This window comes from Poromitra crassiceps (genome assembly GCF_964638095.1).
Source record: "Poromitra crassiceps genome assembly, chromosome: 4".
Classification (NCBI taxonomy): Eukaryota; Metazoa; Chordata; class Actinopteri; order Beryciformes; family Melamphaidae; genus Poromitra; species Poromitra crassiceps.
Genome location: NC_139626.1, coordinates 11,569,572 through 11,583,692, shown reverse-complemented (window position 1 = coordinate 11,583,692; position 14,121 = coordinate 11,569,572). Strand labels below are relative to the sequence as shown.

Here is a 14,121-nt window from a genome sequence, read left to right as displayed (position 1 = left end):
TCAACACCTCCATCAACACAAATAAACACAATCCCCAGGCCGCTCCTTTGTGTGTGTGTGTGTGTGTGTGTGTGTGTGTGCATGATCCCAACTGCAGCCCTCTGTCCCCCTCTAGTGGCAATTTGTGCAGTGTTGTGTATGAGTTGTAACCATTGGTTGTAACGTACTGTAGCCTCATGTGAAGAGTGTTTCCATTGCAGAAGTGACATGCTGTACCCACAATTGGTTTTCTTTGGTCCGAACCAGAGTGGAAATTTGGCTTTGTTCCATTTTTCCATTCAGTTAGTTTAAGTTCACACTCCCCAATTACAAGCAAACTAGGGCTTGTAAACAAACGTCACATGACTCCAAGCATCTTGTTTATTGGACAGAGGTTTTGTAACCTGTCATCCTGCCAGGTTAAAGATTTTGGTGGCAAGGGAGAGTCAAAAGCAATCTGATTCCAGTCCCTGGAACCTTAGCGAACCATGATGCACTTGACTGCACTCTTTGCTGTAATTTACCTTCTCCAGTGTTTATATCCCAGAGCTCCGTCTCTCTCTGCCTTTGAATCCTTGTGTTTTGGGCTGGTTTATGGATTATGTTCTCTATAACAAACCGCACCACAGTTCTCTTGTTAGAGGACTGACACTTGCATTTTCAGGTGCCAATATGTGGTGCCACCAAAGTTCAAATGGCATTGTGCTCACCTGGCCAAATTAACCAAACTCCAGAGTTTCAAATCAAGCGCTCTAAATCTGCTTGGTGTGAACTCACCCTAAGTATGTATATGACTTGGTACAGTGGAAAGCTCATTTAAGATTCACTCTCCACGGAAACTATGGACCCAACTATTTTCCAACTCCTGTGCGATCATAGGATCTACAGATACAACCATTATACAAGTCCCATTATTGACTATATGTTTGAAGCCCTACTGCTGCTCTAAATAGCATGGATAAAGAAAGAATAGGCTGCACAGGCAATCAGTGTTAATGTTCTAGACATGCAGGATGGGGGGACTTGTACCGTGGCTGGCACTAGCTACAAACCAGTGTTCTGTTTGGAAGATATCAAATCCATCCTTTACATATCAGTGCTTTCCCAGACTATCCTCGGTGCTCGTGGTTATTTCTCTCGTAGTTTTGTGTGGATTGATGTTATAAACCATTCTTTCATTGAAAGTGTTTAAAATGTCCAATGAAATGTGTGAAATCTCTTCCAGTCGCTTCGGAATATTTTGTCATGGAAGAACAAGTAAAACGACACTGAAGACGTGAATCATTGTGATAGAATTTTGTCCAAATTACTTTATTTATTATTATTTATATTATAATTTATTTTTCAATATATCTTAGCCCTGTTACATTTTTGTACATTAGGCTATCAGAAAAGTGAACTCATTTACCACAAATCACTATTGATGGATGGCTAAAACTCAAAAAGCGGTTATTATTTAGTACGAGCTATGCCTACACTGAAACATATCTGTTAATGAACAGGGAAACTGAGGCACAGGTAAGACAGCAACAATCCTGTTGGTCTGATCTTGAATTTCATGTTTTTTTTGTTATTGTATGATTTGTTATAGTGAAAACATTTTTCTAAGTGTTCAGATGAAATGTTGTGATCAACTCTGTCTCTTGGTGAGTCATGGACTGTATTAAGAAACTGGTGACATGGAAGTCGATGTGTTTGTGATCAATAATAAAGACTTGGGGATTTATTTTGTGTCCTGTCTTACATTATTGCTGGTTTCTAATTGACATTTTCTAATTGATGTTGTTTCAAAGTGTCTCCCTCTATAACTCCATTCTCTCTGCCTGTGTCCAGACTTTGGAATCCGCCCACTCCAACAAATGGAGTGTAAAGGAGTTCACAATTAAGTCTGATATCAGGCTAAAAATCTCTCTCCCTTCTATAAAAGTTGAAAAGGCTATCTAGTCTCATATCACCATATCTAACATCTAAGACCATATCAAGTCTCATATTACCATACCATATCTAACATCTAAGACCATATGAAGTCTCATATTACCATACCATATCGAACATCTAAGACCATATCTGGTTGGGTTTAGGCAACAACAGCAACTTTTAGATGGGTTTAGGTGTAGGGCTGGGCGATATTGTTGAAATCAAGATAATGACGATAATCATAATCTTTCTCAATATCGATATGTATCACAATATGGTTCATGTAGGCAGAATCATCTTAGATATTCAAATGAATGTGCATCTTATTGAACCAAATGGTAATGTTAGATGTGACAAACACAGAAATATTCAAATAATATTCCTACCATACCTAATTTTGTCCGTTTTTAAGTAAAATTTGCTTGTCATCATCAATTTAGACAGCATAAATGTGTCACAACTCACGATATTAAAATAACTTATCATCACGATCTAATTCCACTGAAAGACAAACGATAATATTTCATTATTGGCCAGCCCTAGGTTTAGGTGAGTAAAACAACGGTTAGGTTTAGGCAACAAAAGCAACTTGGTTGGGGTTAGGGCTATGGTTTGGGTCGGGATTCGAACCAGGTCTCAAACGGGACCGCCACCTTCACCCCTTCTCCCTCGTGCAACTTTCACCTATACTTAAACCTCACTGTTATTACATGAAATCCACTGGGGGTCACCGCGAGGCGACCTCCAGACAGCGGTAGGTCTACTTCTGGCTTGGTCAGACATTCCTACAGACACTGCGTCTGCGCGTGAGACGTTGGAATAAGGGTATGAGTCCTGGTCGCTGCACGAGTGCCTCCTCTCGTTGGTCTGTTCGGGGGAGGAGGCTAACTGGGGGGAATAGCGTGACCCTCCCATGCGCTACATCCTGCCTGTGAAAGTCCTCGCTGTCAGGTGAAAAGCGGCTGGCGAATGACTGCACATGTATCGGAGGAAGCATGTGCACAGCTCTCCCCAGATGAGCAGAGGGGGTGGAGCAACGTGGGACCATAACCAAGTACAATTGGGGAGAAAATGGGAGAGAAAAACTTGATCAAAAATCATTCATGACAAAGGGATCATATTTATTACAGCAAAGTACCAATTACCGTTTATGGATCAGCTTTTCACATTTGTAAGCAATGCATTTAAACAAAAGGGTTATTAGGGTTCGATCAAAGCACGAAGACAATAGGGCTTTTCAATCAGATGGTGTGGTTGACCTTTGACCTCTGACATGATGATGCGGTTTGATTGCATTATGGAATTGATCAATACTCCACTGATTGTCGATGGGAAGACTTTAGCCTCGATTGTTTCTTATATGAAAATGGTCAAATTCAAAAGTACTGAACATCATAAAATATCAGCTATGACTATGTTGCATCTAAAAATATCGGCCTTGACAAAACTCATATTGGTCAAACCCTAATAGCAAAAACAATAATGTACTTCAGCCTTTCAGTGAGCTGTAAACCCACCCACCACCCACAGAATGGATTAACTTGTACAGGGCATATGCAGGAATCCTGAAGTTAAATTGAATACCTTGTAAGACCTTTTTAAGACATTTTCTATATATTTTAAGACCTGAACGCTACTTTCGTCACACCAGCGACAGGGGGGTGTAAATGACAAGTTTCATCACGATACCATATATAGATTCTTTGAACAACGATACGATATTTGCTGATATCACAAAGTCTGCCACGATAACATTTTGATTCAATTCAGTGGTCTGCGATCGATATGAAACAATATGATATTCCCATTTAACACAATCAGCACAATAGCTACAAAATGTAATACCTCATCAAATGGTGATTAAGACTTTTTAAGGCATTTTTTGCGGGGGCTTCCTATCTAGAGGAAACCCCAGGGGAGCATGGGGAGAACATGCAAACTCCACACAGAAAGGCCTTTTTTGATGAGCCCACCTGGGCAGTAGGCACTGAGGACATGTGGTTGGGGACACACACCCTCAGCATCCCAGGCGGGAATCGAACCCAGGGCCTTCTTGCTGTGAGGAGACAGCGCTACCACTGCGCCACCGTGCCCCTTAATTTTCCCTAAATTGATTTATCAACTTTCAATACTTTTCAAGACACCTACGGATACCCTGTTGTAATACTAGTCACAAAGCCTGAAGACTTTTATGATCTCCCTGAGTTGAGGAATCAATAGTTTTATTCATCAAAATACAAAAATATCTTTTATATCAAACCTAGAACTTCCTAACGTGTTTTGAGCTGTGCTGATGTAGTGATCACTAAAACACTAATTAAGCTCCAAAAATTTACAAAAATGGTCCACAGTTGAGACTAAATTAAACAAACAAACTCAAAGTTGGTGAACAAAATTTAAAACACATACTATTTCCTTATATGTAGTTCTCATTAAAAAGAACTTCAATGATATAGACATCATGATTTTCACAAATTGTTTGCTGTGCATGTGAAACCTCTCAGATTTGTATCTGTGTTTATCATATAAAAATATATTTTATAATAAAAAGAAAATCCCAGAAGGGATACAAAGTTATAGCTAACGTGAGCCAATTTATCAGAGTGGTTACTCTGTGTTAAACAAGTCAAATCCCTCTGTTCTCAATACAGATTGTGTTATCCAATTTCACTGACGATCCATTCATCACAGTCTCTGTAGCATAAAGTAAGGCACAAGATATTAAATGAACTTCCCATGAGTGTTAAAACAAGAAGAAAACAATGGTATTAATGAATACAAGTTCCTTAAATGCCAAACCTTTTGATGGCCCAGTGCTATCTGTAGTTTGATAATGTATTGCCCATAATTTGAGATTGATCAAAGGAAAACAAAACGTACACACCTATGAAATGCCAGAAAATCAACTCATAAAATGGGGAACGGCTTCATATTAGGGCTGTTTATGGTTATTTTCTATAGATTAATTTGCCAGTTAATCGATTAATCATTTTGTCTATAAAATGTCAAAGAGAATGACAACTGGCCATTGCTACAAAAAATTATTCCTTTTGTAATGATATGAAACAGAGAAAAGAACGCAAATCCTAGCATTTGTGAAGCTGCAATCAGCAAATGTTTGGTATTTTTACTTAATGACTAGAACGATTAAATCGCTTATCAAAATTATAATTGATTAACTTTCTGTTGATAGACTAATGAATCGACTAATTGTTAAATCCCTTGTCCTCTTTCATAAAGAGTGACTGGATATTTAATCATTGCAAATTTGAACAGATTTTTTCCCCTCCTAGAATATGCAAACTTATCCACTACCAGTTTTGCTATTTGTGCAAAAGCAGATTTTTTTCTTCCTGATAATTCAGATCATTACTGTTTTCTACTGTCAAATGTTTTGGGATGGGGTTGACAACTGGAGGTGGACGGAGACATTCTTCTTGCTGTGACTTGAGAGGAGTCTTTCTCCAAAGGAATTTCCAACTCACTATAGTCTCTTCAAGGCCTGTGGGTAGTACTTCAGGAAGATCCTGTGGGCGATCTCGTAAGTGTCTCCCTGAGGTTTGCTGGGGTACTTTCTGCCGTTGTAAACAAAGCCCTTTTCTACCTGGAAGACGGCCTGGTTGAAGGCGTCCTGCTTAAACGGCCGTCCGCTGTCCAGGCACTCCACCAAGGTGTTGACGAACAGGCTCCAGCGCTGGGCGTAATAGTCCTCCATCAAGCCTCCCCACTCTTTGCTGGCGTAGTCCAGGATCTCTCCGCTGGGACCCCATAAAGTGATCTGGTTCCTGGCGTTCATCTCATAGAGCTGTGCCTCCTTCTCGTCCAGACCCAAGGATCGTGCCTGCTCCAGCCATGTCCCCAGGAGGAAGTTGCGGTCACTAGACAGCAAGCGGTTGAGCTCTGGCAAAAGGTCGTAGACCAGCACACCGCCTGCGGTCAGCAACTCTGGCAGTTTGTGGCTCTGAAAGGCCTCTGCGATGTCCAGGTAAAACGCTGATGTGAGGTCTTGCAGAACCTGCCGTGTCACATCCACAAGATCGTAGCGGAACGTTTCCTTGGACACCAGAGATGGCGCCACGTCCATCATCAGTTTCCAGGCTTTGTACAAGTGGGCCGGGTCGTACCAGATGCCGGTGTTCATGCGAAACGAAGGCCGTTTCACCAGCGGGCTGTGGTTGTGGTTTCGGTAATGCGGCACGGTGCAGTTGTAGACGCTGGCAAACAGTAGCCTCCACGCAGCGGCCAAGTTCTCGTGCGTGCTGCCGTAGCGTCGGATAGCGTAGAGCGACGCCCACTTCGCCAAGTTCACCGGCTCCTTGCGCCACGCCAGTTCGCTCATCAACTCGTACACCACGGGATTCTGTTCGATGCCCTCCGGCGTCATGCCTAAGCCCACCAGGGTGGAGTTGGGGAAATTCAGGGCTTTGAACGGCCCCGAATTCATGCTCTCCACTGTGCCAAAGAAACCACTGTTGCCCCCGAAATTCTGCAGCATGCACCAGATGAAAGGCTGTCCGTAGAAGGACTCCGTGTAGGAGAAGATTGGCTCTGTCTCTGCAAACAAGTCCAGCACAATCATGCGGCCAAGGGGCACTCCGTGCAGTAGGGCTTTAATCTGGGCCGGCTTCCAGAACGCTGCACTGCTAAAGAACAACCAGCCTTGCATCAGCCAAATTGCCTGAGGATCAACTGGGGAGAACAACATTTTTATTTGGATGAGGGAGAAGAAAGGGACAGTTCTTGAACATGACTGGAAAAAATGAGTGGGGTCGAGGGGGGTTGTCTGTGCAAGACAATTGGGCAGTAGGTCAACCATGAGTTATAAAACTAGGAATTCTACTTGTTAAGGAAAATCTATGCAAAGTAGTCAGCGTTCAAATACATGTACCAACTATCACATTTCAGGGTTCCCACACGTTCTTAAACATCAAATTCAAGGACTTTCAAGGAGCCAGCACGGAATAGTTTGAGACACGGATCAAGGTTCATTACTGTTACAACAACACTGAGAACTTTTATGAGAACTAGCAAGTTTAAAAAAAGAGAGAGGCTTGAATGTGTGAACACTTCTCAACTGTGCTGTTACAAGTTAAGTAAAAATAGAAAAAGATTTTTGCCCCCCCCCCCCCCCCCCCTCCAATTCACAAACTCTCAAAGCTTTCAAGGACCAGTGGGAACCCTGACGATTTACATCTTGCGATGTTAACCGAACGGTCACCCCAAACTCACCTGCGGTCATTGAGGCAAAGACAGAGCGACTGACTGCAGACAGATAGGTGGGGTCGGAGGAAGGAGGGTCCATCTCGTTAAAGGTGTCTGTGTTGTAGATGTGATCCGTCCCAAACTGTTTCACCACCTGGGACAGAAAGAGGGAGCCGATCTGAAGGAAGAGGGGGTCGCGGGGGTCTAAGATGTAAGCGCAGGAGTAGCTGCAGTTGAAGTGAGCCCACGGTCCCAATCGGGTTACATTTGCTTTCGGATACAACCTGAAAGACAAAGAATACTCAAATAACGCACAGGTTTTGGTTTCAACAACTTGTGCGTTGCGTTCTGCCTGGTTTGGGCCCGAAGTGTAACGTGAGGAGTAATGCTGAAAGTTATTAGAAGCCAGATCCTCATATTGGATATCTGAAATGAACACATCTCAGAGGAAATAAAACTTATTTAACTTACAATAGACTTACTATAGACTTACTAACTTACAAGTTACAAACTTACAATAGACTTACTATAGACTTACTAACTTACAAGTTACAAACTTACAATAGAGAGATGTAAAATTGTAAAATGTTGACGACCATGAGGGATAGGCAGCGATATCCAGTGAGTGTTTAGATTCACCTGAGTATTCCTTTGGGAATATTCCCGGAGAAGGCCGGCAAGACAGGAATCATGCCGAAGGATCTCATTCGCTCCAAGATTTTAAACTGCAAACACAGATGATTTCGTCTTCAAAAACCGTAAAAACCGTAAAGTCCAAGACACAACGCGTGTCTTGGACTTTACGGTTTTTACGGTTTACTTACATGCCAGCAAATATTTTAATATCCATTCTGTAATGCTCTTTTCACATATTCATAGCTTTGAATGTTGAATTTAAATGGGATGGCAAATAAGGGAATTGCCAGTACTTGGAGGTAGAGCTGCTTCACATGCCAGGACTGCGGTAGAGGTCCGCCAAACTCAAACATGTTCCCCATACGGTTCCAGGCAAGAAAGGTGGGGCCAGAGAAGAACTCTTCAATCTCCGACTGGTTCAAACCAAGAGCGCGGTAAACCTGGAGGGAGATATGAATCTGATGTTTACACACTGCTGCGTATATTGAGGTTGGCATAGCCAGAGACCTTTAATAGATAGAGACACAGATAATAAGAAATGGCACTCTTCGATCTCCTAAATGGGGATCAGCTTGTGATTGGCTGTCTGTCAATGGTATGAAACTTCATTGGCTGACCAGTCTCCTTCTGTCCTTTAAGATTGTGTGTCTTCTTGTCATTTGTCAATTAGATATTTTTGAACAGTGTGTCTTTTGTGGCTTACCTCCTGCCACAGAGCCTCTTGGCCAGTGAAGGCAAGTGGCAGGTTGATGCCATTGAGTGCCATCCAGTCTATCTCTCTCTCCCATCTCGGCCAGTCCCACCACACAGAGGAGTAGCTCACAGTGCAGACGTTCTGATAATACCGGAATCTGGACGACGACACAAAAAACAATGTGCGTTGGGTTATTTTACTCACAGAGTAATAAACATTGAAAGTGAAATTCTGAAACACAGAAAGAGTCTATTCTGTGATGCACTTTTGAACTTCTTGTAAATAGGATACAGTGCTCGTGATATAAGCTAGTATACCCAGGTCCCTCCCAGCCATGACTTGATATAAGCTAGTAGTATACCCAGGTCTCAGCCATGACTTGATATAAGCTAGTATACCCAGGTCTCAGCCATGACTTGATATAAGCTAGTATACCCAGGTCTCAGCCATGACTTGATATAAGCTAGTATGCCCAGGTCCCAGCCATGACTTGATATAAAGCTAGTATACCCCAGGTCCCAGCCATGACTTGATATAAGCTAGTATACCCAGGTCCCAGCCATGACTTGATATATGCTAGTATACCCAGGTCCCAGCCATGACTTGATATATGCTAGTATACCCAGGTCCCAGCCATGACTTGCTCTCTGCCAATAAAGGTAGAGTAGTCATGGGAAACAAAACACTGCCATGCTCGCCATGGATTCTACAATCTAATCAGTGTGAGATAACTGAGATAACTGGGGTGAGCTGATGCGAGCCTAATCCACAACAGATCATTGAAAGGAAGGGACCTTCAAAGGGCCCTGCCGCTGCACAAGTCTCCATAGCCCTCACAGTAAACAATCAACAGTCATGTGTCCATAGCTCTCACAGTAAACAATAAACAGTCATGTGTCCATAGCTCTCACAGTAAACAATCAACAGTCATGTGTCCATAGCTCTCACACAGTAAACAATAAACAGTCATGTGTCCATAGCTCTCACACAGTAAATAATAAAAAGTCATGTGTCCATAGCTCTCACAGTAAACAATCAACAGTCATGTGTCCATAGCTCTCACACAGTAAACAATAAACAGTCATGTGTCCATAGCTCTCACAGTAAACAATCAACAGTCATGTGTCCATAGCTCTCACACAGTAAACAATAAACAGTCATGTGTCCATAGCTCTCACACAGTAAACAATAAAAAGTCATGTGTCCATAGCTCTCACAGTAAACAATAAACAGTCATGTGTCCATAGCTCTCTCACAGTAAACAATAAACAGTCATGTGTCCATAGCTCTCACAGTAAACAATAAACAGTCATGTGTCCATAGCTCTCACAGTAAACAATAAACAGTCATGTGTCCATAGCTCTCTCACAGTAAACAATAAACAGTCATGTGTCCATAGCTCTCACACAGTAAATAATAAACAGTCATGTGTCCATAGCTCTCACAGTAAACAATAGACAGTCATGTGTCCATAGCTCTCACACAGTAAACAATAAACAGTCATGTGTCCATAGCTCTCACAGTAAACAATAGACAGTCATGTGTCCATAGCTCTCACACAGTAAACAATAAAAAGTCATGTGTCCATAGCTCTCTCACAGTAAATAATAAACAGTCATGTGTCCATAGCTCTCACACAGTAAACAATAAAAAGTCATGTGTCCATAGCTCTCTCACAGTAAATAATAAACAGTCATGTGTCCATAGCTCTCACACAGTAAACAATAAAAAGTCATGTGTCCATAGCTCTCACACAGTAAATAATAAACAGTCATGTGTCCATAGCTCTCACACAGTAAACAATAAACAGTCATGTGTCCATAGCTCTCACACAGTAAACAATAAAAAGTAATGTGTCCATAGCTCTCTCACAGTAAATAATAAAAAGTCATGTGTCCATAGCTCTCACACAGTAAACAATAAACAGTCATGTGTCCATAGCTCTCACACAGTAAACAATAAAAAGTCATGTGTCCATAGCTCTCACACAGTAAACAATAAACAGTCATGTGTCCATAGCTCTCACACAGTAAACAATAAAAAGTCATGTGTCCATAGCTCTCACACAGTAAATAATAAACAGTCATGTGTCCATAGCTCTCACACAGTAAACAATAAAAAGTCATGTGTCCATAGCTCTCTCACAGTAAATAATAAACAGTCATGTGTCCATAGCTCTCACACAGTAAACAATAAAAAGTCATGTGTCCATAGCTCTCTCACAGTAAATAATAAACAGTCATGTGTCCATAGCTCTCACACAGTAAACAATAAAAAGTCATGTGTCCATAGCTCTCACACAGTAAACAATAAACAGTCATGTGTCCATAGCTCTCACACAGTAAACAATAAACAGTCATGTGTCCATAGCTCTCACACAGTAAACAATAAACAGTCATGTGTCCATAGCTCTCACACAGTAAACAATAAAAAGTCATGTGTCCATAGCTCTCTCACAGTAAATAATAAAAAGTCATGTGTCCATAGCTCTCACACAGTAAACAATAAACAGTCATGTGTCCATAGCTCTCACACAGTAAACAATAAAAAGTCATGTGTCCTCTCACACAGTAAATAATAAACAGTCATGTGTCCATAGCTCTCTCACAGTAAACAATAGACAGTCATGTGTGACAATGCTGCGGGTGGCTGTGCTGTAATGCAGCAGAGGGGGCCAAGACACTGTACTAGGGGGGAGGGGTGTTGGGATGTACGCAACATAGAATTAGAAGAGATAGAGTGGGTGTTTGATTTGATACTGCTCCTGTGGTACACTTGACTAGAGAGGGTTTGATGATGCTGTCATGAATATGCACATTTTTTCCATTTAGTTTCTATACCAAATGACCATTCTGTAATGTTGATCTGATGAGGAATGGCTCTTCTGTCAAGTCGAGTTCTATGGCTGGCAGGAAGTTGGCACGCATCCAATGTACGCCAGCGTGAAATGCATTGTGGGAAAACAACATTTTCAAAGAAGCCGTTTTGCTGACGTCAATGAAATTATCTTGTCATGTGTTGCACAATTAGGAGTTCCAAAGGGCACAGGCGCGCACACACACACACGCTATAAAGATAATGCAGGAACAGCAGCCTGACGATCACCTGCCTCTCCAGAGTCAGGAGAGGCAGGTGATCGTCAGGAGACGATCAGGAGTTTCTCTAGTGTGACACATCAAGGACATGAAACCAGGAAGGAGGAACTGAATCAGATGCAATATAGTCGCCCCTTTCACTACTGTGTCGTGTCGGCATATGACGTTAACATCTGCGACACAGACTGTAGCCGTCTGTGTCTAGCACGATAAAAGTCTGTAGCAGTCTGTGGAGTGAGAATAGCAGAGGGGCAATGAAAGCTATGAACAAAACAGTCACCCCTTTATACATGATGTCATTGCGATAACTTACAGAGAAATAAATAATATATTCCTCCTTTTTGGTGGACCCCATGGACCTCCCTCCCTTCAAGGATCCCACTTTGGAAGAGAGCCAGAAAAACGCGACCTCGCCTGTTCTATGACATCAGTGATGACATCATCACGGATGACATCATCACTGATGACATCATCACTGAGCCAGGAAGGATGACATGGCAAGCTGACGCTGCAGCTCGCATACGCAGCTCGCCCACTGCACGGCACATAATGCAGCTCGGCTGCGACGTGACGTATGACATCAATGATGACATCATCACGGATGACATCACTGATGACATCATCACTGAAATGATATAGCCTCAGCCAGGAAGGATGACATCACTGATGATATCACATCATCATTAGGTAATTAGGGCAACTACCTAATTAAAAAAATCTGGCTGCGTCAGGTCACCCCGCACGGGTGCGCTTTACACTTCCTGAAAGTTTTGAGCCTGATGGCATGTAAAACGGCATAGCTGTGGCCGGCCAAAATTCTTGAAACAAACAGAAATTGCCCACATGATCCCTTTTATAATTGAAAAAGTTGACAGTTTAATGAAATAAGCGCTGGGGGGGCGCAAGTGCTGTATGCTGAATTTAAGAGTGGATGTTCCCAGTGGTGTAGTCTACGTAATACGCAGGTATATCAGTATACCCACTAGGGAAGCTTTGAGTATTGAAGAAGATTTGAGTATGCGCACTTAACAATGTGCAGGGATACGTAACAATATAGTTTTGTGACTCGCTCACAATCTGTAAGGCTCCAGTTTAGCTAGGCATCTGATCTAGCACATATTTCACAAGAAAACACCATGGAAAACACTAGAATCTAGATGGTCATATCGCCATTATATCACCACAGAAGCACAAATATAAATGACCAAGTTAGGGTCTTCAATGTTGATGAAGCCATCTGCACTGATGCAGGTTTTACATGCAACACGTTGTAGGATGATGATCTGTCTGGTTTTGAATGATCACTTGCCTCAAATCAAAATCAAACTGTGTCTGCTATTGAATTGCCACAAAAGTAAACAAGGCCACATGTTCAGGTCTGTTTATTTATAGGCTACTTAATTTAGGCCTATATGTCAGAGAGAGAGAGAGAGAGAGAGAGAGAGAGAGAGAGAGAGAGAGGTCCCTAGGCCAGTGATTCTCAAACCAAAATCAGAATATTTCTGAGATGAATTTGTCCAGAGTTCCATCATGACTGTAGCTAGAGAGATAACAGAGAAACTATGATCACAACAGACATTCTCTACGACTTTCGGCTATCATTTCAAAAGTGAGACTTCCCCTTTAGCAGCTACAGGGAGAAGTGAAGGCAATAGCCTCAGCAAACAGGAAGCATGCCCAGACTTTATGAGGGAGCTGATTCAGCTGAATAATAAATCACCCAGAATGATTCAGCACTTGACCATGATTGGTTAGAGATCTCACAGAGGACAGCCGCTGGACAAGTGCTTCTCGCCATCAGCTTGTTATCCGGTTAGAAACCTATGCTGCTCCATGTTCAAGTGATGTAGATAGGCTAACCTGGCCACTTGTTAAGTGAGAGCTGATCCGGGATTCTGTACCGAGTTGCCGAGCAACAGATAACTTTCTTACACACACACACACACACACACACACACACACACACACACACACACACACACACACACACACACACACACACACACACACACACACACACACACACACACACACACACACACACACACACACACACACACACACACACACACACACACACACACACACACACACACACCAAGCTGAAACTTGGTATGCATGCAACAACACAGAAATCGCCCGTTTTTTGAATGGAGTTAGGCGTGTCCGATCACTGACTCACTTGTGTTGGGTGTTGATGCGCAGGACGCCGGTGAGCCGGGGCAGAGGACGGGGCAGATCCAGCTGGTCTCCAGACCAGGAGACATGACAGTTACAGAAATACTTGAGGTAGTTATAGATACCAGAGGCGACTGCCACGCCGCTGCTGCCCGTGGCTACCACCTTGTTGTTTTTAGTGGAGCGCAGCTCACACACGTCCAGGCTGTGGTTGGAGAGGCTCTTGTTGACTGACACTATGAACTCTGTCGATCTGTTCCCCAGCACGCGTCTCAGCAGCTCCAGCACGGCTCGTCCCTGGCTCTTGTCGCTGGCTTTGGCTTTGAGGTGGTCCAGAGTGGAGAATGTGCAATGTGCCGTTACAACAAGACACAGCACCACGACCAAGACCGCCCCGCAGCCGCTCCTCCTGGCTGACAT

General features: G+C 42.8%; 1 protein-coding gene across 1 annotated transcript; it reads right to left on the bottom strand.

Moving 5' to 3' along the window:
• Positions 1-3,046: 3,046 nt before the first annotated feature.
• naglu (N-acetylglucosaminidase, alpha) lies at positions 3,047-14,121 on the bottom strand (the record flags this gene model as incomplete). Its single annotated transcript, XM_083635762.1, has 6 exons — positions 3,047-6,585; positions 7,126-7,382; positions 7,738-7,823; positions 8,028-8,174; positions 8,438-8,585; positions 13,706-14,121. 6 exons carry the CDS (start codon positions 14,119-14,121, stop codon positions 5,381-5,383), a joined length of 2,259 nt encoding a protein of 752 aa, XP_083491888.1. The 3' UTR covers positions 3,047-5,380.